Source organism: Astatotilapia calliptera, chromosome 3 (assembly GCF_964374335.1).
Source record: "Astatotilapia calliptera chromosome 3, fAstCal68.1, whole genome shotgun sequence".
Classification (NCBI taxonomy): Eukaryota; Metazoa; Chordata; class Actinopteri; order Cichliformes; family Cichlidae; genus Astatotilapia; species Astatotilapia calliptera.
Window position 1 is genome coordinate 80346216 of NC_137424.1, and position 25279 is coordinate 80371494.

The following is a 25279-nucleotide window of genomic DNA, read 5'->3' on the forward strand; positions in this document are numbered from 1 at the left end:
GCAACCTTTCGGTTACAGATGAGCTTCTCATGCAATTTGAGTTCTAAGCATCCCAGAAACTATTCAGAAAAGCATGAAGTCAAACATGAGTTTTAAAAACACCAGTGTAGGCTTATAAAGCAAGGCCCATATGTAAAAAAAACTACATTTTCTGCAAAATGACGTCACTTCCAATTTCGGACATGCAATAGTTCGTGCTGACGTCTATTCCAAGGTAGGAAGTGTTACAAACAGCTGATCGGATCGGCAAAGCATGTTTCTGGAATATTATGTTTTTGTTGCTGCAAGTGCTTTTTATGCAATTTTTGCAAAGCTATATGTGGAAGGAAACCGTGGCTTAAGACAAGCTGAATGAATAAGATGTAAGTACAACTCCTCTGGTTTCATATGCCAAAAAAGTTATTGCGCTAGCTTATGTGGTTCCAGTTCTCCAGAGATTTAAAAATAGTTATGCAAAAGAGAGCGTGCCCGCTCGGACCGGTTTTAAAGGGTTAAGAGGATAAAATGACCCTATTAATATATCCATATTGATACATATTGATACCATCCTTTCACTCTTCACATGCATTTACTAAATGTAATAAAGCTTTATCCCTTTATAACAAATAGAAATCCCATCATCAGTATATTATTCATTCGAACCACAGATTGTGGGTCTAATTGAAGTGAGATCCACAGCTTTGACAGCCAACAAGCACTGATCAGCTGACCTCAGAGAGCCAGATATTATGTATGGTTGCAGTAACTCACTGACAGTCACTCTTCAGCAACAACATCGTGCACAGAGCAGCCTTCAAGGAGCACACGCAGTTTAAGATCTGGTGAAGCGCTCGCCATCATCTTTAACATCGTCGTCATGGTCGTCATCATCAGGGAGATGTAGTTTTATGGTCTCAGTAAAAACTCTCGCAATTGCTTCATACTAATCTGTAATATACAAGAGCAATAATAGGTCAGCGTAGTAAGTGTTAACAACTGCTGTATTTTCTTTTTCATGTCGTAATTAAAATGCTTTGTTTTATTTATTTGTGTAGAAACGAGCACGTCTCATGTTTCTGCGGATTTTTATTTTATGGAGATCTGAAGCCATCTAGTGGTCATCCCAATATTTACACATCAGGTTGTATTATTGTGATTAAAATGTTTTCAATTAGTGAAAAAACAAAATGAGGCTGTAACAGTTTTATTGTTCAGTTGTGAGTCGGCTTAGTTTATTTTTGGTACTTTTGCAATAACTGTACTGATTTTTGTGTACTCACACACAAATGTTGATTCCACGAAATACAAACAGATACTGAAAAGTGTAACAGCTGAATTGTTCATTGAACAAATAATGAACAAGTTCTCACAATCATCTCTTTCCAATGGAATGTCATATATCAGTAATAACAAAAAAGGACCTCACAGCAGAAGCATAATGTGTTGTACATGTATTTTTCATTTATTGTATTTACCAACATCAAGAAGTCACAAGCAAGCAGCACATTAAAGACGTGCAGTGTTTTCAGAAAGAGATTTTTCTTACTACAGATATGTGAAATGTCCTGTTATGGTTTATTACACACAGGCAAATCATTTAAACATTATAGTCCATTGTAAAGAGGTGATTGTGCGAACTTGTTCAATATTTGTTACACCAAAGCATACTTGATGCTTGATGTAAACATAACCATGAAACTAGCCTCATACGATATTTCAATAACCCAGTAAAGTCCAGAAAGATCGAAAGACTGGGTCGAAGACCAAGTGCCATGACACAGAAGGTTAAATCTTTCTACAAAAATCCTCTTACTGCTCTAGAGTCGGTCAGGCAGCTCCTCCTGCTTCATTCTCCTCAGGAAGTTCACTGTGATCTTCAAATGCCTCTCTGCTGCTGCTCCTCTGCTCATCATCCTCCCATTCTGGGTAATCTGGACTCTGAACCTTCTGGATCTTCTTCAGCTCGTTCTTCACAAAAGTGATGATGTTGTCCTCCAGCAGCTGGAACAGAACACTTTATGAATGAACCAATCAGACTGAAATCATGGATCCAAACATCAGATCCATGTTGGACACACTGACAATCCACCGGTCTACAAAGAGCAGCATGGAGATGACTGTGAACAGAATAGATGTAAAAAATATTTGTTGTACATGTGCAGACCATAAATATGGAGTCCAGCTGTGTTTGATGCTGCTGGACAGACTGACCACTGGGAACCTCTGAGCTCTGCTGGTCCACACTGTGGAGGAATAATAAAAAATTAGCTCAATCACAAGGTACGTTTTCTGCTCTGTGTTAGTTCTCAGACAACATAATCGTAATTAAGTGTGTAAAGCTTTAAATTGTGTCCTAGATGTATTAGGCTAGGGGTGGGGAACTCCAGGCAAACAAAGACACAAAACACTAACTTGACTCTAAACAGAAGAAACAAGCAGCTGTTTCTGTTCTGAGCTTATTTATATTTGACACACATGCTTCTCTTTGTGCAAACACACATCGCACTATAAGGGTAACCTAGCACACAATGACTGGACAGCACAGTGATGATGCTGGGAGATCCTATACGCAGCAACACAGGAACACTGAGAACAAAAGTTTAAACATTGATTATATTGAGATCAGCAGCCGACCCAGTCTAGATAAAGGCGAGCAGCTGGGACCGCTGCTGCACCAAAAACAGGTTTCCAATGTTTCCATGTGTGTGTGTGTGTGTGTGTGTGTGTGTGTGATGTCTTTTGTTCTCAGTGTTTCTGTGTTGCTTCGTATAAATAAGCACAGAACAGAAACAGCTGCTCGTTTCTTCTGTTTAGAGTCAAGTTAGTGTTTTGTGTCTTTGTTTGAGGCCTGATGTCAAGCAGAGGTGTGTGTAACTGCACTGGTCTGTTATATGTGTGAAGTGTGTGCTTCTCTTCAGCATCATCTTCGTCACTGCTGATTCCTTTGTGTCATCATTTGTTGAGAAGAGAGAACAGTTATAACGGAGGAGCAAAGGGAAGCCCTGAAATCTAAAGGAAGGACAAGTGTTGGCTCACCAGTGATCCCAGCAGAGGCCACTGGTTTGGCTGAAGTTGTCAGGGGTAGGGATAGCTCAGTAGGTAGAGTGGCGGCTCCATGATCGGAGGAATTTCCCCACGGGGATGAATAAAGTAATCATTATTATTATTAAAAATAGTAAGTGTGTGATTCAGGTTTTTCCAAGGCTATTATGGGCTAAGATGTTTTACATTGTAATAATACTAATCACGGGAAGTTGGTACTATATTAATCTTTAGTTCATTAAAGGACATAATCTGAAAAAAAAACCCCTCCAAGATTCATTTTTACAAACTTTTACAAAAATATTTATAAACAGCAATTCAGAGTCTAAAATTGTATAAGCCTTAGCTTTTAAGTAAGAATATAATACAAATTACAAATTATATGGAGTGAAAATGACTAAACACCGACTTCAGAGTTTTCAGAGTACAATGCAGACTCTGCAGTTCTGCAGAAAGAAGTTTGGCTTCCGACTGCAGTCTGGAGTGTGGGGCCTCCCTGCTGCTGCGGAGTCGGGGCGGTCTGCCTCCCCCCACCGCAGGGAAAAGGGTAACACCACCTGGGTCTGGGTGCAGTTCCCCCCTCCAGGGGCAAGGGTACCTAGACCCGATTTGTAGAGTACGCTTGGGGAGTGTGATCGTATGTACAGCGTCTCTTTATGTCTGTCTCCACGTTGGTTGAGTGTGGAGTAAGTGCATATGAGAGCATGAGGGTGGGAATGGATGTTTGTATCTGTGTGTGCCTGTATGTCTGTGTCTATATGTCAGGTTGGGTATCAGGCGCCACCTCTCTGGGGACACCTCAGGCCCTCCAAGGTTTGGAGGCCTATCTCCACCCACCACCACTTCCCCTGCCAGTGGCGGACTCCCTCAGACATCGGTGCGTTGGTGGTTCTTTGTATCTGGGGATGGGCGTCCAGGTACACACCGGCTCACTCCTTGGCGGCCGCTTATTGGGGCCTGGAGCCTGGGGCTCGCTCGGGCCACTTCGGAGGTGGGGTGCCCCCGGCCTCTCGGCCTGGGGCTCGGTCACTCAGGCGCAGCTGGCTGCCGGCGGAGCTCATGGGCGCGTCACTGCAACTCCCCCTGGCTTCTGCTCCGCAGGTGCTGAGTGAGTCCTCATCTGGGACTCTCCTCAGCTCTTTCTGGGACAGTGGCGCGGCTGCCCCTCTGTGGGTCTTCCTTGGTCTCTTGTGTTCTAGGGGCCTCTGGATGTCTGGAGTTTTGATCTCCTCCATACCTGCTTCATGCCCTGGAGGACGGGGCTGTGGCCCCCCCACACCCTCTAGCAGATCATTACATGAAGGAACCTTTTAAAAACAAGCGCGTCCATGCTCACAGGTGTACACACGGGTGATCACACCCACAAACTACACCCTTTTTGGCTCCTACCTCAAAGCACACTGTGTTCTGTTGATCTTATGTGCTGCACAATAATGTTTAACATTTAGTATTTACTGTCATATTCACATATATCATTGTGATGCTGTTTATTCTATTACTCTTGTTCTCTTCTGCTTGCTTTCTTTTTTCTTTCTCAGCAGGTGTTCCAGGTGATTGATATATGCTTTTTTTTCTTTTCTCTGCCCGTTCTGTTGGTTTTTGTCTTTTGCCCTTCTCCCCCGTCCCTCTTCTCAGCTGTTTCTCTTTCCCTCTTTCTTTCTCCCCTTCTTTCCCCCAGTCAAGTCTGTCCCGTATTCAGCAAGTGAAAATAAAATAAACAATAAAAGGTGAATCAAATGGACCATTATGGCAAGGCTGGGATGGTCAGTTTGGTAAAGTAAATCCGTTGGGCATCTTTCTTTGCCTTTAGACAACAATTCTGATGGCAAAAGAGCCAAACGGGACAGAAATAAAAGAAGAAAAAAAGAAAAAAGTACTGCTAGACAACCAGGCTGCTTTAAAGCAGGTGATATTTAGGTTGGAAAATAAAAAACAAGTTGATAATAAACATTTTACTAAATCTTTTGGCAGCTAACATCTGGAAGGTAGCAGTAAAAGTGACAAACACACACACACGCACACACACACACACACACACACACACACACACACACACACACACACACACACACACACACACACACAAACAGACAGACCCGGGGAAGAAACTCACATTCCAGGAATAAAACACTGTGATGTTTCAGAAGCATCTGACAGTAAACATTAGTGTTGTGTGAACTGTGCAGCTGCCAACAAGAACATTTCTTGTGGGCAACCAGTAAATATTATGTGGGGGAAATGAACGGGGGTAGTTACTCTAAGGTCTGAGTTCAGACCAAGTAAACATCAGTAACCAGTTAAAGCCAGAAACAGTGAGTGCAGCACCGTCATGACACCCGAAGTTCTGATATTGTTCCACCAGGAAGCGAAACCTCAGCGTCATTTATCTGTCTGATGGTTTTTTGTGTTCTTAGGTTGATCCTGCCAGTTAGTTTAGGGTTTTTCTCTCTTTCTAAGAGAAAGACAGCCTTTGTGCTTGGACATGTCCGAAACTAGGACTAATATGTATTTTTAATTTTGGAACAGTGCACTTAAACAAACCTGTCAGGTGTCATCCCTGCAGGGGTGATGTTTTTTGTGTTGTTGATGATATATTATTATTATTATTATTATTATTTTACATTTTATTTGAAAGCACCTTTCAGTGCATTCAGTGACACTGTACAAAGCAGAATAATAAAAGCAACATCAAAGCAAGAAGTTTACACATAAAATTGTAAAACAGATTTAAATTAGCAGAGTTGAGAGGTTATGTGGGATAATCTATTTTGAACATGTGAGTTTTGAGTCTACACTTTAAAAAGAGAGAAGGAAGTGATATTCCTTATATCAGGAGGAATTACAGAGTCGAGGAGCAGAGCAGCTGAATGCCCTGCTCCCCATGGTGGCAAGATGGGGGACAGAGAGAGAAAGAGGAAGAAGATCTGGGACACGGAGATGGTGATCGGAACCAAATCAGAGAGAAATGGAAAGAAATGGAAACCTGCAGTCAGCTGAAACTGAAGAAGTCACCTGGATGAGTGACCAAACGTTTCTCACACAAAATGCTACGTCCAGATGAACAGAATCAACTTTTGGAGACTCTATAGAAGAGAACAGACGCACGGGGGCGGAAACTAAATGCAAGAAAAGACGGGCAAAATAAGATGGAAGTACAGAAGACAGAGACGCAGACTCGACACAGAGAGGAAGGGAAACAGACACCGAGACAAACAGGAGTTCCAGAATAATCCGTGAGACGTAAACTTGACGACTCAAAGAACTTAAACACTCATAAAGTACAGGACGGTGACTCATCGTAGCAAACAGCGCTGTGAATATGTTTCATTTACACTGTAACTCTGTTACTGTTCATAACATTCAATTATAAAATGATAGCTTTAAAATATGTGTTTGTATCGTTCTGTGTCAGCTGTGGTGAAGTTATTTCAACAGAACATGTTGTCACAGCATCATCAGTTATAATCTTGTACAATTACAAACGCGTGCATCACTGTGAACATGCAAAGTGTAGCTCATGTTTCATGTTTCAGCTGCTGGAAGTGAAAGCATGTCTGCCCAGAGAGGAGACCAAGAAGAAGAAGAAGTGAGAGAAGAAAAGTGGAAACACTGTAGAAACTTTACAAACTTGTTCAGCGTTTTTGGTTTTGTTTTAAATTTATGTGATGATTCCAAAAACACTGCTGATTAAAAATGACTGATTGACTTTTGACTGATTGTCTCATTTAATGAATAAATTGATACTTATCATATTAAACTCCTCTGGGTTACCATAGTAACATGACCAGCAAAGATGCTTTGACATGCAGACTGGAGCAGCCAGGGATCAAACCACCGACCTTTCTGTTGTCAGGTGACCTGCTCCACCTCCTGAGCCCCACTTCTCATGACAAATGACTCACTTTTCCCTTTCTGTTATTCTCACTGACACTTGAGGATTCATCATGTTTGATCAGAGGTTTTCTTATCACGTCTCTGTTCTGTGTTCGGCACAGATTACACAACACCGACACAATGTTGTGGAGTCTGTGTAAACAGTGTTTCTGTGGTGACCGCAGCTCACTGTCCTGATCATTCCCTCTGTTACCGTCCTCCCTGTTTAACATGTTTGCTGTGTGTGATGTTAGCATGAGCTTTGCTCCAGTTTATCACCGGGTCCCATCATGCTCTGCAGCTCTGTGGGTCAAACTGAAAACACTTTGTAGGTGTTGTTTCCTGAGCTGCTGCTTATTCTGCAGCCACAGGATGTGCCAAAGGCTCAGGGAGGGGCAGCCATGTGACCAGTTCGGGTGAGAGAAAGAAGACATCAAAGATGTGCTGTGGAAGAGCCAGATATGAATAATAACTAATGATTAAAGACGTACAGGTGTATTAACACATAGTGAGTGAAGAAGAAACACCCAGTGCATCATGGGAGCCCCCCAGCAGCCTACACCTATTGGGTGGTTGTTACATGTACAAGATTCAAACTTGTAATTTGAACTAAATAATTTCATTTTTCTATGGTGAACATAATTAAATCATGTAGCATCTGCATGAAACTCAGCAACTTAATTCTTGTTCATGTTGAGATGACAGGATACAATCTAGTAAGAGTGGTTTGTTGCCTGGACTCACGAAATTCACAAGATACCATGATGTCACGATTAGTGGAGCGGACTCAGGCGCAGACCACAAGTTTCTTCAAATCAAAAGTGAATTTATTTACAGTGTTCTCCACGGTGAAATATATATACACACACACAACGGTGTCTGGGGAAAAGGGGCTGTGGTTCCAGGGTCCGGGAGTGAAAGGGGCAGGAGTCCAGGGACGGGAGATTTCCATACAGCCCTCGCAACCACACACAGCTCCTCTTCTTTCCTCTATCACTCTTGCTCACGCTCAGTCACCGTGCACAGGGAAAACAGGTCCAGGGGAAATCTATACACAGACAGAGAAACAGTTAGTCTCCTGGTTCAGACGTACTCACGAACAAACTTTGCAGAGTGCAGGACGACTGACGCTGACGGCTCAACGATCCAGCGACGAGTAGAGCAGACTCGCCATCTTAAGTAGGACTCCAATTCTCATAATCAGCGGCAGGTGTGCTGATCATCTCCAGGTGTGTGGGCCAGGAGCAGGAGCCCATACTGAGCTCCGCCCCGGCAGGAGAAAGAGAGAGTGGGAGAGGACGAGAGAGAAAGGGAGAGCAGAGGCGAGAGAGGAGAAAAAACAAAACAAAGCCTGACTGCTGTCAGCTGGCGAGGTGCGGGGACCATGACACATGAGATGTCAAACTGCAGGAAAATCACTGGAGTTTTAAGAGACAGACAACTACACCCACACTACGTGTTTGCTGTTTATTGTGGTTTAACCTGTCAAAGACAAAAACATACAGAAAACTCTGCATCAATCACAACTTTCCTAGTTTTGTTAAGCCTCACAGCAAGAAGGGCCTGGGTTCAAATCCACAATCTGGCTGGTTTGCAGGGTGTAATTAGAGTTATTGGTGATTCTAAGTTACCCATGAATGTAAGTGTAAATGGTTGTTTGTCTCTATTAAACCATCAACCCACATATTGGTTCGTTAAGCAAGACTAGCAGCAATTCCCTTGATTAACAAAGTAGTTGTTCAAACAACAAGATTTCATTGTGTTCTCCTGAAGTTTTTAACTTGTGTTGAATGAATTAAAACTTTCAATCTACATGCTTAAATAAATCTCTTCAAGTTAATGTGAGTATACTACAATGATCCAAGGTAATCTGATTACATCAAACAACCAAATGCCAAATGTGTTGGTTTGACATGGTCAAAAATCGGTTATTGTACTTGGTTAAATCACGTAGAAAAAGGTGCCATGATTAAATTGTGTTCATCCAACAACAGAGTTTTTGGAGTGTAACTAAGGGAGGATCCAGGGCCACCTGGTCCAGCCCTAACTATATGCTTTAGCAAAAAGGAAAGTTTGAAGCCTAATCTTGAAAGTAGAGATAGTGTCTGTCTCCTGAATCCAAACTGGAAGCTGGTTCCACAGAAGAGGGGCCTGAAAACTGAAGGCTCTGCCTCCCATTCTACTTTTTTTTTTTTTTTTTTGTCCCGTTTGGATCTTTACCATCAGAATTGTTGTCTTAAGGCCAAGAAAGATGCCAAGCGGATTTATTTTACCCAGTGGATCATCATGGCCTTGCCATATTGGTCCATTTGATTGACCTTTATTATAATTATGAGTTTATTTTATTTTCGGTTGTTACAAACAGGACAGACATGACTGAGGGATAGGACAGGGAGAAAGAATGAAAGAAAGAGAGGGAGAGAAAGAAAACCAGAGGAGAGAAGAGACGGTGAGAAGGGGGGGAAGAGAGAAAAAACACCTGGATCACCTGTATGGAGAAAAAAACAGAAGAGAAAGCAAACAAAAAAAGAGCAACATAATAAATACAGCACCATCACAATAAACTAGCTAGCAGTAGATAACAGTAGATACTAAATATTAAACGCTATTGTGCAGCACGCAAGATAGACAGCGCACAATGTGGTTTGAGGCAGCAGCAGAGTGTCACACAAACAGCTTTAACTGCACAACGACACACTTTTTAAAGGGTTTAGTGTGAAGACTGTGATCCAGGTCTGAAGGAGATCCACGTCACCGTCAAACCTGTCACTCACTCAGGACTAAAAGCCTTTATATTCTGACATCACTTCCTGTGCTGTAAGTCCCGCCTCCCTCAGTTTGAGCAGCTCTGAGGTTAATAAGACACATATAAGAGTCAGAGTTCAGCATCAGCCCACAGTCATGTTACAGGTGACTCCAGGCTGCCAGCATAGCTGAGACACTGACAGAGGAGCTGTGAGTGTGAATGTGATGAAGCATCACTCAGTGTTTCACATCCATCATGTTAGAAACACTCAGGAAGTGTGACTGTGTGGCTGTGACGTTTACAACAGTCTAACATGTGCTGTCAACCAAACCATTTCAGGTTTCTATGGTAACTAAATCATTAGGATCGAATCTGTTCTTGTTGAGGTGACCTGTTAGTGTTTGGACTCGTGATCACGTCACAAGATCACGTGAGATTTCAAACCACAGGAGAATCACTGTGGTTATAAGAGGCAGACACCCGCACACACACCACGTGTCTGCTGTTGTTGTCAGGGAAATGAAGGCCGCATCTCGAGCAGCCTTTGAGTTGGGACAGCCTTCATTTCGTCACTGTGATGCAATTGGCCTCAAAATGTGGCCTTTAAGGCCGCAGACCCTGAATTGGGACGCAGCCAGGGTCTGCATCCTTTGGAGGCTCCAATTGAAGGCTGCAGGATGAGTCGGGTGTATCTTTCATGGCCCACTATATTTCAGAATTATAGTGTTACATCATATTCTATAAGGATGTGTTTGTATACTTTCTGCCCAGTTTGGCCCATTTAGCAGAAGTCAGAGCTTTTCTTGGTGGACAGACTTCCAGAGCGGAGACAGCAGGTTTTTCTGCTTCCTGATTGGGAGTCTGGCAAGATGTGCAGGGCTTGAATTTGGGGCGAATCTTGTTGAGAACACACAAACAAAGGCAGCAGACACACAAAAGTTCACCAGCTCACTGACAAAAACTGACAAAAACAAAAAGATGAAGAGCTAAAGAGACAAAACAACAGATAGCAACAGAGAGACAGACCAATGAAGATGCAGCAAGAACAGATACAAATACACTGACGTGGCTCTTAAACGGGCCTTTGGGAGGTTTTCAAAAAGCAGATGTAGGAAGCAATAATAACAGGCTGATTGTTTACTCAGCAGGTTCTTCATCAAAGTATTGTGAATTCAGAAGCACCTTATACACCAGTGGTTATCTGTGCTGCCACACTGGGAGATATTTGTAGGACTGGTTTAGACTGGTGGAGAGAAATTTAGTTGTGTTGATGCAAGTTTGACTTGTTTTAACTACAACAAGTAGTACAGTATATTAATAACATGTCAAAATAAATCTATACATTAAATCCTTCGTGATGTGAAGACATTCAGGCATGCAGCTGCAAACTGTCGGTGCAGTGTAACGACTGAGTGATGTGAGTGAGCAATGATATTTTGCTGGTACTCGTTTTGCATCTGCTCGATCTTTGTATTGGTGAAAGCTGACAGTGTGAAGCTTTTGACTACACATTTTCACTCTTTATATTTGTGCCCTTGTGTATATCACGCTATTTATTGTTGTCAGTGTATTTATAGAATGATCTTTCTATTTCAGTCATTTAATGTTTTCCGTTTCTCACTGAAAACATTTTCAAAGTCCACAGAAGTGGTTTGTGTCATCTGTCTGCTACTACAATGGCGCCATCGTGTGGACACCAGCAGGACCTACACAGCTGAGGAGGAACTACAGGAAGTGTTTCTTTATGAATGAAAGTAGCTTCAGCTCGGAGGCTCTGCTTCGCTGCTCAGGTATGTTTTCTCTTTAGTTTTAAAGATGTTTTGCGGTCAGACTCCCGCCGTTACTTCGAGTGTGTGTTTCATAACATCGTCACATTCAGTTATTTTCGCTTTAAACTTGATCCACGCGGTAAACTCTCCGCATGTGTTCAGGATATGATAGGATACGCTGACGTTAAATAAGGTGTTCCTGCAGACACGGGAACCATAAACCGAGCTGTAAACGTTTAAAGAGAGACACAAGTGTTACGACTCTAACTTGTATGTACGGCAAACGTTTTTTGGTTTTTTGTAAAATATATAGGTCATATCTATATGGCTGCCTTTATTACGGCGATGCGTCGGCCATACCGGGCTACTCAGGGGAAGGATTATTGTACATTACAGCAGACAGTGTAACACAGAAATGTATAATGTTAATAACAACAATCAACAAATACATCCATAAACCATTCTAACAGTACTGCAGGGTCTCTGACAGACACAGCTGTTCGTGTTTTTCCCGTCACGGTTACAGGAAGTGACCAAATCAAAGGCCAGGGATGTTTTTGACTTCAAACTTTGTGCAGAAGAGTTTAAGTAGTGAAATAATACGATTTAAAAGCAATAATTAGAAACTACAGACATTACAAAACAGTAAAGAAAGTTTATGTTGTTTAATGTTTTTTGTGAAATCCCGGAGATCAACCAGTAATCATTCAGCTGTTATCCCAGAGTGTTTTTAATAGTGGAGAAATAAAACAGATTGTCACGCCCGAAACGAGGGAGTGGACACAACTCAAAAGCACTTAAAATAAGATGGCTAAAAACATTTATATTTTGGGTAAGGTTAGAGATTTATTAGACTACAAGGCGATGCATACTTTATACTTTTTCCTGTATCTTAGTTACTGTGTAGAAATTTGGGGGGATACATATGTAAATACCATAAAACCTCCATATTTATTACAGAAGAAAGTGACACAAAGGATTCATATTCACGTTAAATACAGAGGACAAACGAATCATTTGTTCATAAAATTGAAACTATTGAAAGATTTAGTGAAATTACAGACAAAATAAGGCTAAAAATAATATATTAGCCCTCAAGTTACAAATATCATTTTCAATTTGTTTAGGAGGTGAGGACAGAAGGAAATATCATTTTTAGCATCAGTTGGCAGGACTACACAAATGAGTCCAACGGTTATAAGATTGTGGAACTGCTCATTATAATTGTAAGAGTTGTACAAACATGCGCTGTTTTAAAATGTGCTATGTTTAAAATGATAAATCAATATGATGAATTTGAAAGAAATGTGAGTTAACTGGGGGTCATTCTCTTCTCCTTGCTATTATGCGGTGGGGTATATTGCTGGTTATATTCTTGTTGTGTGCTTTGTGCTACGAACTGTAGACAAACGTTAATGTGTTCCTTGGTTGATGGTGCCCACTTGTAATATCATTTGGAGTGCAGATAGGGGACACGGTTTAATAAGAATATTTTCTTCTTCCTGCTCCTGTTCACTCAGGGGTGCAGTGTGATATTAAGGGAAATCACAGTTTGTGTGTGTATGAAGGGAAACTGTTGAACCAAGTGTGAAATAAATAACTCTCAGATCTCAAAGTTTATTACAGGAAGTCAGGTGTGACAAAAGAGAGTAATGAAAACAAGACTTTTAGTGAAAGACAAACTAAAGACGAGAGCCTAAAAACCAGTTCTGAGGGATGTTCTTTTACAAGGAGTCACATCACTTTGCATGAAACAAAATGAATCACTAGAAATGATCTACAAGCTATGAGATGCTGTCGAAGCACTAAAGGAACCGGTATGATCAGTACTGTGAGAAAAACGCTATAAACTATGAAACAGTACTATGACTAAACATTTCAGTGAGCCACCATAGTGCCAGGAGTCCCCACATGTGCTAGGGTGAGGGCTAAGAGTCACAAAGGGGGGGGGGGGGGGGGGGGGGGGGGTCATCAAGGACGAGGAATGGGGAACCAGGCACGGGGTAACATCCAGCAGGAACCTTGAAGCTATTGGCAAGTGCAGTTATGAGCTGCAGACCTCAGAGTCACTGTGACAGGGACGTGTTGAAAGCAGGCTAGACGTGGTTTCAGTGAACCTGCAGCAGATTGCAGCAGCCTTACTTGACGTGGGTGGAGGTGAAGCTTAGAGCGGAAGGTTGTCCGGGAGAGGCGAGCTGGGCAAATCCTACAATAGATTTGTAGCAGGCAGAGAAACAAACAAACATTTACACCATATTCAAAGAAACCTGGAAACTTGTTGCATTAAGAAATTAGAAAAACATCTGGATCCTTAGAAGGGAAATATAATGATGTCATGGGTGGCTCAAGACTTTTGCACTGTGCGGTGTAACCAATGCTAATTTCTGTGGCTTATTTTACATGATGAGTTAGTGACTGTAATAAACATTAAAATCTACTTGTTTAATACACAATTGTAATATTATTTTTTCTTAACATGACATGAGAACCACAGATGATTTCTTCTTCCTATTCAAAATAATCTATGAATATTTAAAGTAGTAATTTTCAGTCTGCTCTAAAGCTCACAGATATGATGATTACCTGCTCTCCTCCCTCTGGTCTGTGCCCCTCACTGACACGATGGACTGAACACTAAGCAATAAACATTTAGTAAAAAACAATAAGAGGAAATGATGAAACATGCAGATCAGCTGAGAGTCTTTTCAGCTGTGGAAGTTAAACAACAGTGAGGGTCTTCTTGTGTTTTTCCAGATGTTTCTAATCAGACAATTTGTCAGGGGCTGGGTGTGTGACCCAGCTGTTTGAGTTTATTTTGTATTTTCTGATTTCTTATGTTATATTGGAAATATATTAAGTTCTTGTGCCGTTATTTAGTCAGGGTTTTGTTGTTGTAGCAGCCATAACTAAATGTGTTAAATTTTGATGATCACTGGGTTTTCATTTGTTTGGTTGCTATGGTGATGTGTAACGGGAGTCACGTGGGTGCTAGTGGTGAAATTAAGAGGGCGTTGTCAGTCTGTCATTCTCTGAGAGGAGAGCTGGAGCCGCAGTTTTTGTTGACCGCTGCACGAGTTTCCCCTTGTTGCATCAGAGCCTGTGATGTTTAAGAGTCTGAATCAGGAGCCGATCACATTACTCTGTAAACTCTCAAAGCACTTTAATAAACAAGCAAGCAATTCCACCTCTCGCATTATTGCGTAAAGTTGACAGCGCGTCAGGCAAATAGGCAGACTCCACCCCGACCTCTAGCGACTGTGGAAGTCGCTACAGTTGTGTTTAGTTTAGGTCTCATCTACAGGGCTCTACACTAACTTTTTGCCATGATTGCACTGGTGCGCCTAAGAAAACCAGCACAAAAGTTAGGCGCACCCACATTTTTCAACCGCATTGCTTAAGTGCGTGAGCGCGCTTGTATTCAAAAGGTTTCTCCATGTACCCAAAAGTTGATTCTGTTCATCTGGAGGTAGCATTTTCAGTGGGAGCAACATTTCATCACATTGATCAATGGTCTTTGATCAATGGTCATGACAATTTGCATATTAATGATGAAGAAACTGACCTCCCAGCCCATTGTTCCTTCAGTGGGCTGGTTTCAGTCAATATGCAAATTTCTTGTTTATAAGATTGAAACCTGCAGTCAGCTGAGACTGAAGAAGTCACCTGGATGATGATGAAACGTTTCTCCCACAAAACGCTACGTCCAGATGAACAGAATCAACTTTTGGAGATTTACTTTCCTGGATGATTGAGAATGCTTTAAGACATTTCTCCATTTAACAATATGCTAGAGGGTGTGGGGAGTGATAGCCCCTCCAATGAGGGCATGAAGCAGGCATGGAGGAGATCCAGGCAGACATCCAGAGGCCCCTCAGAGTGTGAGAGCCCAAAGAGGGGCAGCCATCTGCTGTGATTGGTTGGGGTAAGAGAAGGAAGACAGGATAAAGACATGCTGTGGAAGAGAGACAGAGAGCTAAGCTAAGCTAGCGAAACAGTAAATACACAGTGAGTGAATACTTTGGCGCTGTCACTTGCAAAATAATAAAGAAAAAAACATTTAAAGAAGACAAGAAAATAAAATCAAAAACCAGAATGCTGAAAAAACTAAAAGTCAAAGACTGAGGATAAATTATAAACACACTTAAATTCAAATTTTTTTATTTGTCACATACACAGTCATACACAGTACGATATGTAGTGAAATGCTTGGACAACTGCTCGTGACCTAAAGAAAACAAATAAGGAAAAGGCTATGAATAAGATAGGAAATAAATATGAAAAATTAAAAGGGTAAATTTAACTAGGAAGGAATAAAATATAAATTAAGGTTAAAAATGAAATAACTGTACAACACACTGGGAAAGAATAAGATAAAATATATAAATTAAATTGAAAATAAAATAACTGTACAACAAAATACACAATACACAATATAGAACTATATAAGAATGTATGAACAAAATACACAAGAAGTATAAATAAATATATACACAATAACAGCAGCAGTGATTTAAGTGATGAAGTGAAACAAATGTCCAGAATGTCCAGTGTGTGTGTAAGAACTGTATGTGTGGGTCAGTACTGTGTGGTGGTGTGATTGAGAGACCGTATCGCCTGCGGGAAGAAGCTCCTCCTCAGTCTCTCTGTGTTGGTCTTCAGGGAGCGGAATCGCTTTCCTGACCTCAGCAGAGAGAACAGTCTGTTGTTGGGATGGCTGAGGTCCTTCACCATCTTCCTGGCCTTGGTCCAGCACCGCCTGCTGTAGATTGAGTGCAGGTCAGGGAGCTCGGAGCGGATGGTGCGCTCAGCTGATCGCACAACCCTCTGTAGAGCTCGTCTGTCCTGCATGGTGCTGTTCCCGAACCAGGTTAAGATGTTTCCCGTCAGGATGCTCTCTATGGTGCACGAGTAAAAGTTCCTGAGCACCTTGGAGGGCAGTTGGAAGTCTCTCAAGCGTCTGAGGTGGTAGAGACGCTGACGGGCCTTTTTCACCACGGTGTTGATGTGACAGGACCATGACAGGTCCTGCGTGATGTGAACTCCGAGGTATTTGAAGCTGTCCACTCTCTCCACTGGGCACTCGTTGATGACAGGGGTCTGGTAGTTCCTCTCCTGCTTAGTGCTGAAGTCCACTATCAGCTCCTTTGTCTTACTGACGTTTAGAAGGAGGTTGTTCCTCTGGCACCAGTTTTCCAGATTCCTAATCTCCTTCAGGTAGGCCGTCTCGTTGTTATCAGAGATCAGGCCCACCACGACGGTGTCGTCAGCAAACTTGATGATGGTGGTGCAGCTGGTAGTGGCCACACAGTCATATGTGTACAAAGAGTACAGCAGGGGGCTCAGAACACACCCCTGGGGGGCTCCAGTGCTGAGAGTGGTGGAGGCTGAGACATGTCCGCCCATCCTTACTGCCTGTGGTCTCCCAGTTAGGAAGTTGGAGATCCACTGACACATAGATGAGCTGAGTCCCAGATGCTCCAGCTTGGTGGTGAGTGTGGAGGGAATTATGGTGTTAAATGCAGAGCTGTAGTCTATGAAGAGCATTTTAACATAATTCCCCCTTCTAGTGTCCAAGTGAGTGAGTGATGTGTGGAGGAGATGAGAGATGGCATCGTCTGTGGAACGATTTGGACGGTAAGCGAACTGTAGTGGGTCCAGTGTGTCTGGTAGTGAAGAAATGATGAAGTCTCTGACCAGGCGTTCAAAGCACTTCATCACTACTGAGGTGAGGGCTACAGGGCGATAGTCATTGAGAGAAGCAGGGTGGGGTTTCTTCGGGACAGGGACAATGATGGACTCTTTCAAGCATGTGGGGATCACCGACTGAGATAAAGAGATGTTGAATATCTCAGTGAACACAGGAGCTAGCTGGTATGCGCAGTCTCTGAGGATACGACCTGGGATGCCGTCTGGTCCTGCTGCTTTCCTGGTGTACACTCTCTTGAAGGCTCTCCTTACTTCATGCTCGGAGATGACGAGCACGTTTCCGGTGCTGGCAGTATCTTCCTGTCTGCAGCCGTTAGCGCCGCTAACACTAGCATTGTTGGAGACCTTAGCTGCAGCCTCGAAGCGAGCATAGAATGTGTGCAGCTCGTCTGCCAGAGTCACGGCCGCGTTCGTCATACCGGTCGTTGGTGCTTTATAGTCCGTTATTGTCCTTAGTCCCCGCCACAGGCTCCTAGAGTCACTCTGTTGGAGTTGTGACTCTAGTTTCCTCCCGTAGCGCTGCTTCGCCTCTTTCACCGCCCTCTGCACGTTATATGACGCGGCTTTGTACGGGTCCATGTCCCCCGTCGTGAGTCCCGTGTTGTAGGCAGCGGTGCGGGATCTCAGAGCGTCGCGGATGGTTTTATCCACCCACGGCTTCTGGTTGGGAAACGTTTTGATAGTCATTGTCTCCACGGTATCATCCGCTAGTTTCCGGATGAATCCCACAACCGCTTCCGTAAACACGTTGACGTCATCATCGGAGCTGTTTCTGAACACGCCCCAGTCTGCGTCATCGAGTGCGTCCTGTAACGCGGCCACTGATTGATCCGTCCAGCGCGCGACCTTCCTCTGAACCGGAACTTCCTGTTTCAGCCTTCGTTTGTATTTTGGCATGAGGAAGATGGCGGCGTGATCAGATTTGCCAAACGGAGGGCGGGATTGTGCCTTGTAGCCGTCCTTGACCGTAGTGTAGCAGTGGTCCAGTGTCCTTTCACCTCTGGTGGGGCAGGTGATGTGTTGATAAAAGTTCGGCGCTGCGCGTTTGAGGTTGGCGCTATTAAAGTCCCCCGTCACAATAAGCGCAGCGTCCCGGTGTTGTGTCTGGTGCTGTGTGAGTGCCTCATGCAGCTCGCATAAGGCGGTGACCGTGTCCGCTTGTGGTGGAATATAAACGGCACTTATAATGACCGATGTAAATTCCCGAGGTAGATAAAAAGGGCGACACATGATGGACAGTAGTTCCAGATTTGGTGTGCAGGAGCGTGTGAGAGGAACAACGTTCGCACTGTTGCACCAGTTGTTGTTCACCATTAAACACACGCCGCCTCCCCTTGACTTCCCCGAGTCCCGTGTCCTGTCCATGCGGTGAACCGAGAAGAACTCGGCCGGCTGGATGGCGTGGTCCGGCACCGCTGGGTTCAGCCATGTCTCGGTGAAGCAGAGGAGATTGCAGTCCCGAATGTCTCTCTGGAACTTTATCCTGGCCCTGAGGTCGTCAAGCTTGTTCTCCAGTGACTGGACGTTGGCGAGCAGGATGCTAGGCAGAGGTGTGCGGTGTGCACGAGCTCTCAGCCTGTTCCTGACGCCGGCTCGCTTCCCTCTAGGCCGCCGCTTCACTTTGTTCTCCCTCAAGATCTCACTCGGCCAGCTCGGATCCGGAGTTAAAAACTTCGAAATGTGAGTACATTGTATACCAATAGAAACAAGAGTGTCACGGTCATACCTAATGTACCCAATGGTGATGATTTTGCCGATTTAGAAACGCTGAAAACTAACTTAAAAAGCAAAGACAAAGAAAAAGTGGTCGGAGCAGTCGTGACGGCAGCCGACCTCACCGGCGCCATCTTGATGTTTCACATCAATTTAAAACAAAGCCTAGCAATGCTAGGAACAGGAGCAACATCAAAATTATATATTAGTCTGAATCTTTGAAATGAATTACATTTTGTTTAAATCCACATTTTTTTCAACAGAAACCCAGGAAATAAAGGAAACATGGCTTGTACATGAAATAAAGGAAACATGGCTTGTACATGAAATAAAGGAAACATGGCTTGTACATCTCAGTCCGCTGTGGAGTACGTCAGGAGGGCCAAGCCCAAACTGGTGGGGACATTAAAGGGGCTCAATGGGATTGTAGAGCATCTCTACCAGAAAGAAGTTTTCTCAGAGGAAGAAGTCAGTAAAATAAAGACAGCGGGTGACGACTTTGACAAAACCAGAGAGATTGTGAACCGTGTCATAAAAAAGGGGGACGCAGCCTGCTATGAGTTTCTCAGGATTATTGACATAACAAGAAAGAGAAGAACAGAAAGGCCGCCATCTTTTCTGGAAATTACAGCATCAGATTCCTCTTCACAAGACAAATTTGACCTGAACTATTGGATCAGCTGCTTTTCCTTCAAGGATGACACCAACATGGATGTAACATACTTACAAGGTATTTTTAAACAAACTGAAGTCTGTGGCAAGATTTCTCGTGATCACACTCTTTTATAATGCAGTGTTGTTCAGTGACACATGAGTTAAATCCCTAAATAAATTTTTAATTAATTTCTCCTACACCTCTTTTCTTTCAGGCCCTAAACCGTGTCACAGATACCAGCAAAAGTTGAAATTTAAAGCTCAGAAGATTTCAGAAAGATCATGGATCCAAAGTAAAGCAGTCCTGTTCAACAAGGAGACGTCTTTGTCCTACACTTCACTTGTGTTAGACACACCAGGACAGGCTTCAGCATCCAAAATAAAAAAGTCAAAGATCAAGAAAAGCAGGAAGGTTCGCACTAAAAAACTCAAGGCCTACATACCCGAGGACAAACATGGAACCTCTCCCAGTGAACTGCTGAAAACATATGAAAGAAAAATCCTTTTGGTAGGAAAACCTGGAACTGGGAAAACAGCTGTGGTCCATCAGATTTTGAAACTGTGGTCAGAGAAAGATAACAAGGATCTAGATTACATGTTCTACTTTGATATGAGAGAAACACCCAACATCACAGAGGTCCATAAACTGGAGGATCTTCTCTTCAGTGTGTTCTGTGAACCAGATGAAGGCAACGATGAGGTCTTAGTGGACATAAAGAATAATGCTGACAGTGTTACCATCATTTTTGATGGAGTACCAAATGTTCCCTCTACATCAACTCAGTCTGCAGTGCTGGAGCTCATACAGAAGACCCTTCTACCTGAAGCAAAGATCATCATCACCTGCAGACCAGAGGTGGAGTCAGCAGACTTCCTGTTGGATTGGGACTGTCTCAGAGTGGAAGTGAAAGGCTTCAGTGAGCAGGGCATCAGAGAGTACTTATCCAAGAATCTGAGTGAGAACCACCTCAACAAAGTCTTGTGTAACCTGGAGTTATTCTCTCTTTGCCACGTCCCCATGTACGCCCTGATGGTGGTCGCCTGCTTTAGCTTTGAGGGCTCAGATTTCTCTCCACATCCCTGCACAGTTACTGAAATATACCTCAATATCCTCCATTTCTGCAATCAGAGGAATGTTTCCAAGACATCTGAAAATGAAAGCACTAAATGGGATGCAATACTGTCTTTATCTCAGGCAGCTTTTTGTGCAACAGAAGGGAAAAATGTGAGCCTAACATCACTGCCCAAACTAGACAGCTGTGCTAATTTGGTCATTTTGAGCAGGAATGTAATTCAAATCAGCCCAACTGTAAGGAAACCCTTGTGTGCCTTTCTCCACTACACGGTTCAGGAGTTTTTTGCAGCTCTGTGGGTCTTAAAGGATCCAGAGAAGACCAGATGTGTTCTACAGCAGTGTCTGGTTCAGGGCAGCAAACACATGAAACACTTGGTCCCTTTCCTGTGTGGACTGTTGAATGAGAAGAACACTGATTTGTTAGAAGGTCTCCTTCCTCCTCAGCAGCTCAGAGACACGTCTGGCTGGTTCTTCAAACACTTGGTGACCACCTTTGTAGGTTGTAGTGACAGTGAAGACTGTGAAATGGACTTAATGTTCTTATGTCAATGCCTCTATGAGTCTCAGTCACCTGATGCCTGCCTCTGCCTCCTGGATAAACTGGACTACTGTATTGATGCGAGTGGAGAGACTCTTGATCCTCAGCAGTGTTGTGTTCTGGCCTATGTTATCAGCCAGAGTCAGGAGAGGAAAATAGAGCTGAACCTGGAGGATACAACAGTATCAAAACAGGGAATGAGGCCTTTGCTGGGATGCCTCAGCAAACTTCAAAGGTAAGTGAGAACATTTAGATCTGAAGTTAAAGGGTTCTGTACATCTGTTTTTAATGTTTTAAATGTAAAGCATAAGGATTTCCTCTACAAAAATGTCTTTAGATAAATTTTGATGTTGTTAGTCTGCTAGTTCAATACAGTTTTCTCATTAATGTACAATGAATTATAAATATTAGCTCGTCTCCTGAACACAACAAACAAGCTGACAGTGAGTCAAAACCTTTAAGATTTAAGAGAAGTATCTTTGTTTTTTAGTTTCTAACCAAACAGCAAGACCCAAACACGTCAGCAATGATCAGTCCATTAACCTCCTAACACCCGAACTCTTTCATGCATTTTACATTTCTTTTTGCTCTTGTGACTTTATAGTAGAACACTATACAGTCACAATTGAGTAATGATGTACAAAACTCTTTATTTGGTGTCTGAACACAGCAGCATTTTTCCTGAGTACAAAAACAAAAGGAGAAACAACAATTGTGCCCCTTTGAGCCACGTGGTTCATTTGAAAGAGCAAAACTTAGTATTGTTGTCTAGTAGGCAACCAAAATGTGATGTCCCCATATGTGGGCGCCACATCCTAGGAGGTTAAAGTTGTCCTTATAACCAGAGATAAAAACTGCTACAAGAGGTAAATTAGTATTAAACCCAGATTCTTTTGTCCCCATGATAGAACAGAGAAACTCTGACTCATAGTGGTCAAAACATTTTATATTTCTTTTTATTCAATCATCTTCCAGAAGAGAGAGCCCTGCACAGCCCCAAAAGCCAGCTGCAGGATCTCTAACATTTGAAGCTCCACATGTGTCTTATATGGTGTTATTTCTGTAGACAGAATGATTCTTACATCCTGTTCAAACTGCGGTGACTCTGCTGACTATATCTGTTCGTATTTTGAATATAGATTTTACACTTGTTTAAGATTTACTTTCTAAACCTTGAAGGCTGCAAACTCACATCAGCTCACCCGTCTCTGGTTTATATCGTATGCAGAGTCAATCCTCTTAAGCCTCTGGCAGCTTTGCATAAATTAGGAGTTTTGCATGAAAAAGGCGAACATGGTTCTTCAGTTTCAGCATGAATCTACACAAATAGACTTTGTTCTCAGCAGCTGATTAAATGTGAACTAATGAAGTTCTCTACCAACCTTCCAACTGTAGGAGTGACTCCTTGTCACGCCAGCTGTGGACCATTTCTCTTCTGATTGATGGGGACGTGGATTACGTGAGTTTACTTGACTTCACTGAGAATCAGCTGCACCTCCCAGTCAACAGTGAAACACAACTGTATGACCGAGCTGTGAGAGTCCTGCAGAAGAGGAAGGTGAAAGTCTGCCTTCACTGTGATCACAGAGTCTGTCAAAGTGCGAGCTCGTTCCTCTTACACCATTTACCCCACATCCACTCACTCAGGTATGCTCTTTGGTTTTACTTATTAAACACTCAATGTTTTCATGTGATCTTCAATTGTGGTTTAAAATTAGGGCTGAACGATATATCGCATTTGCGATAATATCGCGACATGATCAAGTGCAATTTTCTAACCGCAAAGGCTGCGATTATACTCTGGACATGTCCAAATTCATGGGCTGCATCCTCCTGAGGACGCATTTGTAGACCGATTACATCACAGCGACGCGCCGAAGGCTGTCCGAGAACGGCACAACTCCCGGCACATCATGTTCAGATCACCGCGGAGTTTCGCTGCTCGGGTTAAACGTAATATATATACGTCACTTAGACAACCTAAAAATGTTATTGTTGGGCTTTTTTCAGTGTTTTGTTTGTTCGTGAGTAAATCGGTTTGGCTGAGATTAAAGTTATTAGATTAGATAAAATAAAACTTTATTAATCCCCCGGGTGGGTTCCTCCTTGGTTTTCACACAGCTGACTAAACGTCAAACAGAAAACTTATTAAACAGAAGTGTGAGACAGTCGAGAATTTACACCAGTGTCTGGTTATATTTTAGATAGCAAGAAGCAGACGGCCGAGTTTATTAAACTCCACCGAGACAGCGGTGACGCTAATCAGAACTAGACCGTCCAATTTCACGCCTTTAAATTTTAAAGGCGTGTTTGTGTGTGTGTTTATACAATTGCTCTTATGTTTGCACTTTATGTGTAATGTTACTGACTGCAGAGATCAGTAAGATGTGTGTATTTTTTATTTATTAGTTTTATTTATTTAATATTATTTTTTAATTGAATGACTGTCTAGTAGTTCACAGATGTCGAAAAACTGAGTGTGGTAAAGCCACTGATTTTGTTTATGTATATTTCTGCAATCTGCACATTGCACTGACTTTCATTTTAATGTTTACACCAGGGTTCCTTGTCAGCACTTTATGCTCAGATGTTTGTAAGCTAAAAATAAACTATTGTGTATGTTCAAATATACTGTTGTGATTGAAGAAGTTAAATAAAAATGTCAGTCATCAATTCATGCATCACCTCATGTCATCATAACAGAGGTCTGTCTTCCAGGAAAGAACAGTTTAAAATTTATGTAATATAGTATTGGCCATACTATATGATGTATTGCTTGTCTTTGTTTAATAATACAGAAGACAAAGACCTTAAAAAATAATCGCATATCGCATCGCAATCGCAATATTGGGGCAAAAAAAATCGCAATTAGATTATTTTCCATAATCGTTCAGCCCTATTTAAAATCCAGTCGAGTTACTTTATAGAAATAATTGAACCAACTCTAATACTGACCTTATGGCTTTAATGTATTTTTAATGCTGGAGATATTTATCTGAGACATATCTAGGACGGTATCAGTGCTGCTTGTTTCTGTTTGTTGTGCTCAGATCAAATCATCACATCGTGTTTCCTTTTCTTTCTTCCAGTTTCTGTCAGTCATCAGGAAATCTCTCAGATCAAACTGAGTTGTTGGTGAATCTCTTCATTGTAGCAGCAGAGAGAGAACAGAGGACAGGAGAGAAGATCCTCAACATGCTATCATCAGTCTGCTCTTATCAGACATTCCCTCTTCATTCTCATTACAATGACAAATATCAGAGTGACTTCCTGTTGGATCTGTGCTCCCATGTGAAGGACTGTGAGACTAAAACAGGTGTGAGTGTCCTTCCATCATTACAGCCAGTTTTCCAGTCAGCTCCTGCAGTCTGGTCCATAGACCTCTCAGAGAGAAAGACCTCCATCCTCCTGGAGCTGCTGAAACTCCAACCAGAGAAGAAACAAGTGGAGCTGACAGGCTGCTCACATGAAGAGAGTGAAGTGAGGAGTTTGCTGCAGTGTCTGCCTTTTATCTCACAGCTCAGGTAAGTCAGATTGTATTCAGAAGCTTAGTGAAGAGTTTTGATGGAGAACATGCGTTCACCACATGCAGTATACACATAGTATATAGTTACTTTACAAAGAAAGCAGAAAACAACTTTTCTATTCATTTAATCTTAAAGTAAAGTTTTTACCGTCTCTTCTTGATTTAAAGAAGCTTCTAAAAGTGGAATTTTGACAAATTTCTAAAATATTTGTGTTTTCTTGTTTTTATGAGGATTAATAAATTAGTTATGTGCTGCAACTGAGATGATATGTTTCCCTCGTTTATGTTATATTTAACATGGAGCGTCATTATGTACAGGAAACATGGACCAGATGGTCCATCAGCAGTGTGTGGTTGTTTCAATGCAGCTCACATCAAATCATCTCTAAATGTTTCCTTCTTATTGTTGCAGAGTTGATGCTGAGACATCAGATGAAGACCGAACGAGGATCTTTGTGAGTCTGTTCTGTGCAGCAGCAGAGAGAGAGCAGCAGACAGGAGAGAAGATCCTGGAGCTGTTAGCATCAGTGTGCACATACAAAAACAGTCCTCTTAAAGAGAAATGGTGTGACTTCCTCCTGGACCTGTACTCTTATGAGACTAAAACAGGTCTGAGTGTCCTTCCATCATTACAGCCAGTTTTCCAGTCAGCTCCTGC

General features: G+C 42.5%; 2 protein-coding genes and 2 long non-coding RNA genes across 5 annotated transcripts in view; 2 read left to right on the forward strand and 2 right to left on the reverse strand.

The window, feature by feature from the left end:
• LOC145423547 (uncharacterized) overlaps positions 1–25279 on the forward strand; it is a 170516-nt gene that overhangs the window by 34591 nt on the left and 110646 nt on the right. The gene's annotated exons all lie outside the window — the stretch shown is intronic.
• On the reverse strand, positions 477–2295 carry LOC145425950 (uncharacterized). The gene is made up of 3 exons (XR_013906719.1): positions 2144–2295; positions 1793–1980; positions 477–927 (listed from the first exon to the last, which is right to left on the reverse strand). It is a non-coding gene; the product is annotated as an uncharacterized LOC145425950 (long non-coding RNA).
• On the reverse strand, positions 7700–15426 carry LOC145425947 (uncharacterized). Of its 2 annotated transcripts, XR_013906715.1 has the most exons (3): positions 13552–15426; positions 8024–9382; positions 7700–7942 (listed from the first exon to the last, which is right to left on the reverse strand). It is a non-coding gene; the product is annotated as an uncharacterized LOC145425947 (long non-coding RNA). The 2 variants fall into 2 exon arrangements; XR_013906714.1 differs by lacking the exon at positions 13552–15426 and having other exon boundaries at positions 8024–10632.
• Positions 11273–24936, forward strand: LOC145425927 (uncharacterized). The gene is made up of 5 exons (XM_080299410.1): positions 11273–11430; positions 19092–19558; positions 19698–21330; positions 22491–22742; positions 24185–24936. The coding sequence occupies exons 2-5, from the start codon at positions 19168–19170 to the stop codon at positions 24621–24623; spliced, it is 2715 nt and encodes a 904-aa protein (XP_080155536.1). The 5' UTR covers positions 11273–11430; positions 19092–19167; the 3' UTR covers positions 24624–24936.

What these genes read in the sequence shown, in the direction of transcription:
- LOC145425927 (XM_080299410.1), top strand. Translation starts at nt 19,168, where the DNA reads ATGGCTTGTACATCTCAGTCCGCTGTGGAGTACGTCAGGAGGGCCAAG. An exon ending in TGCCTCAGCAAACTTCAAAG is followed by an intron (nt 21,331 to 22,490) that starts GTAAGTGAGAAC and finishes TTCCAACTGTAG; the next exon opens with GAGTGACTCCTTGTCACGCC. An exon ending in CCCCACATCCACTCACTCAG is followed by an intron (nt 22,743 to 24,184) that starts GTATGCTCTTTG and finishes TCTTTCTTCCAG; the next exon opens with TTTCTGTCAGTCATCAGGAA.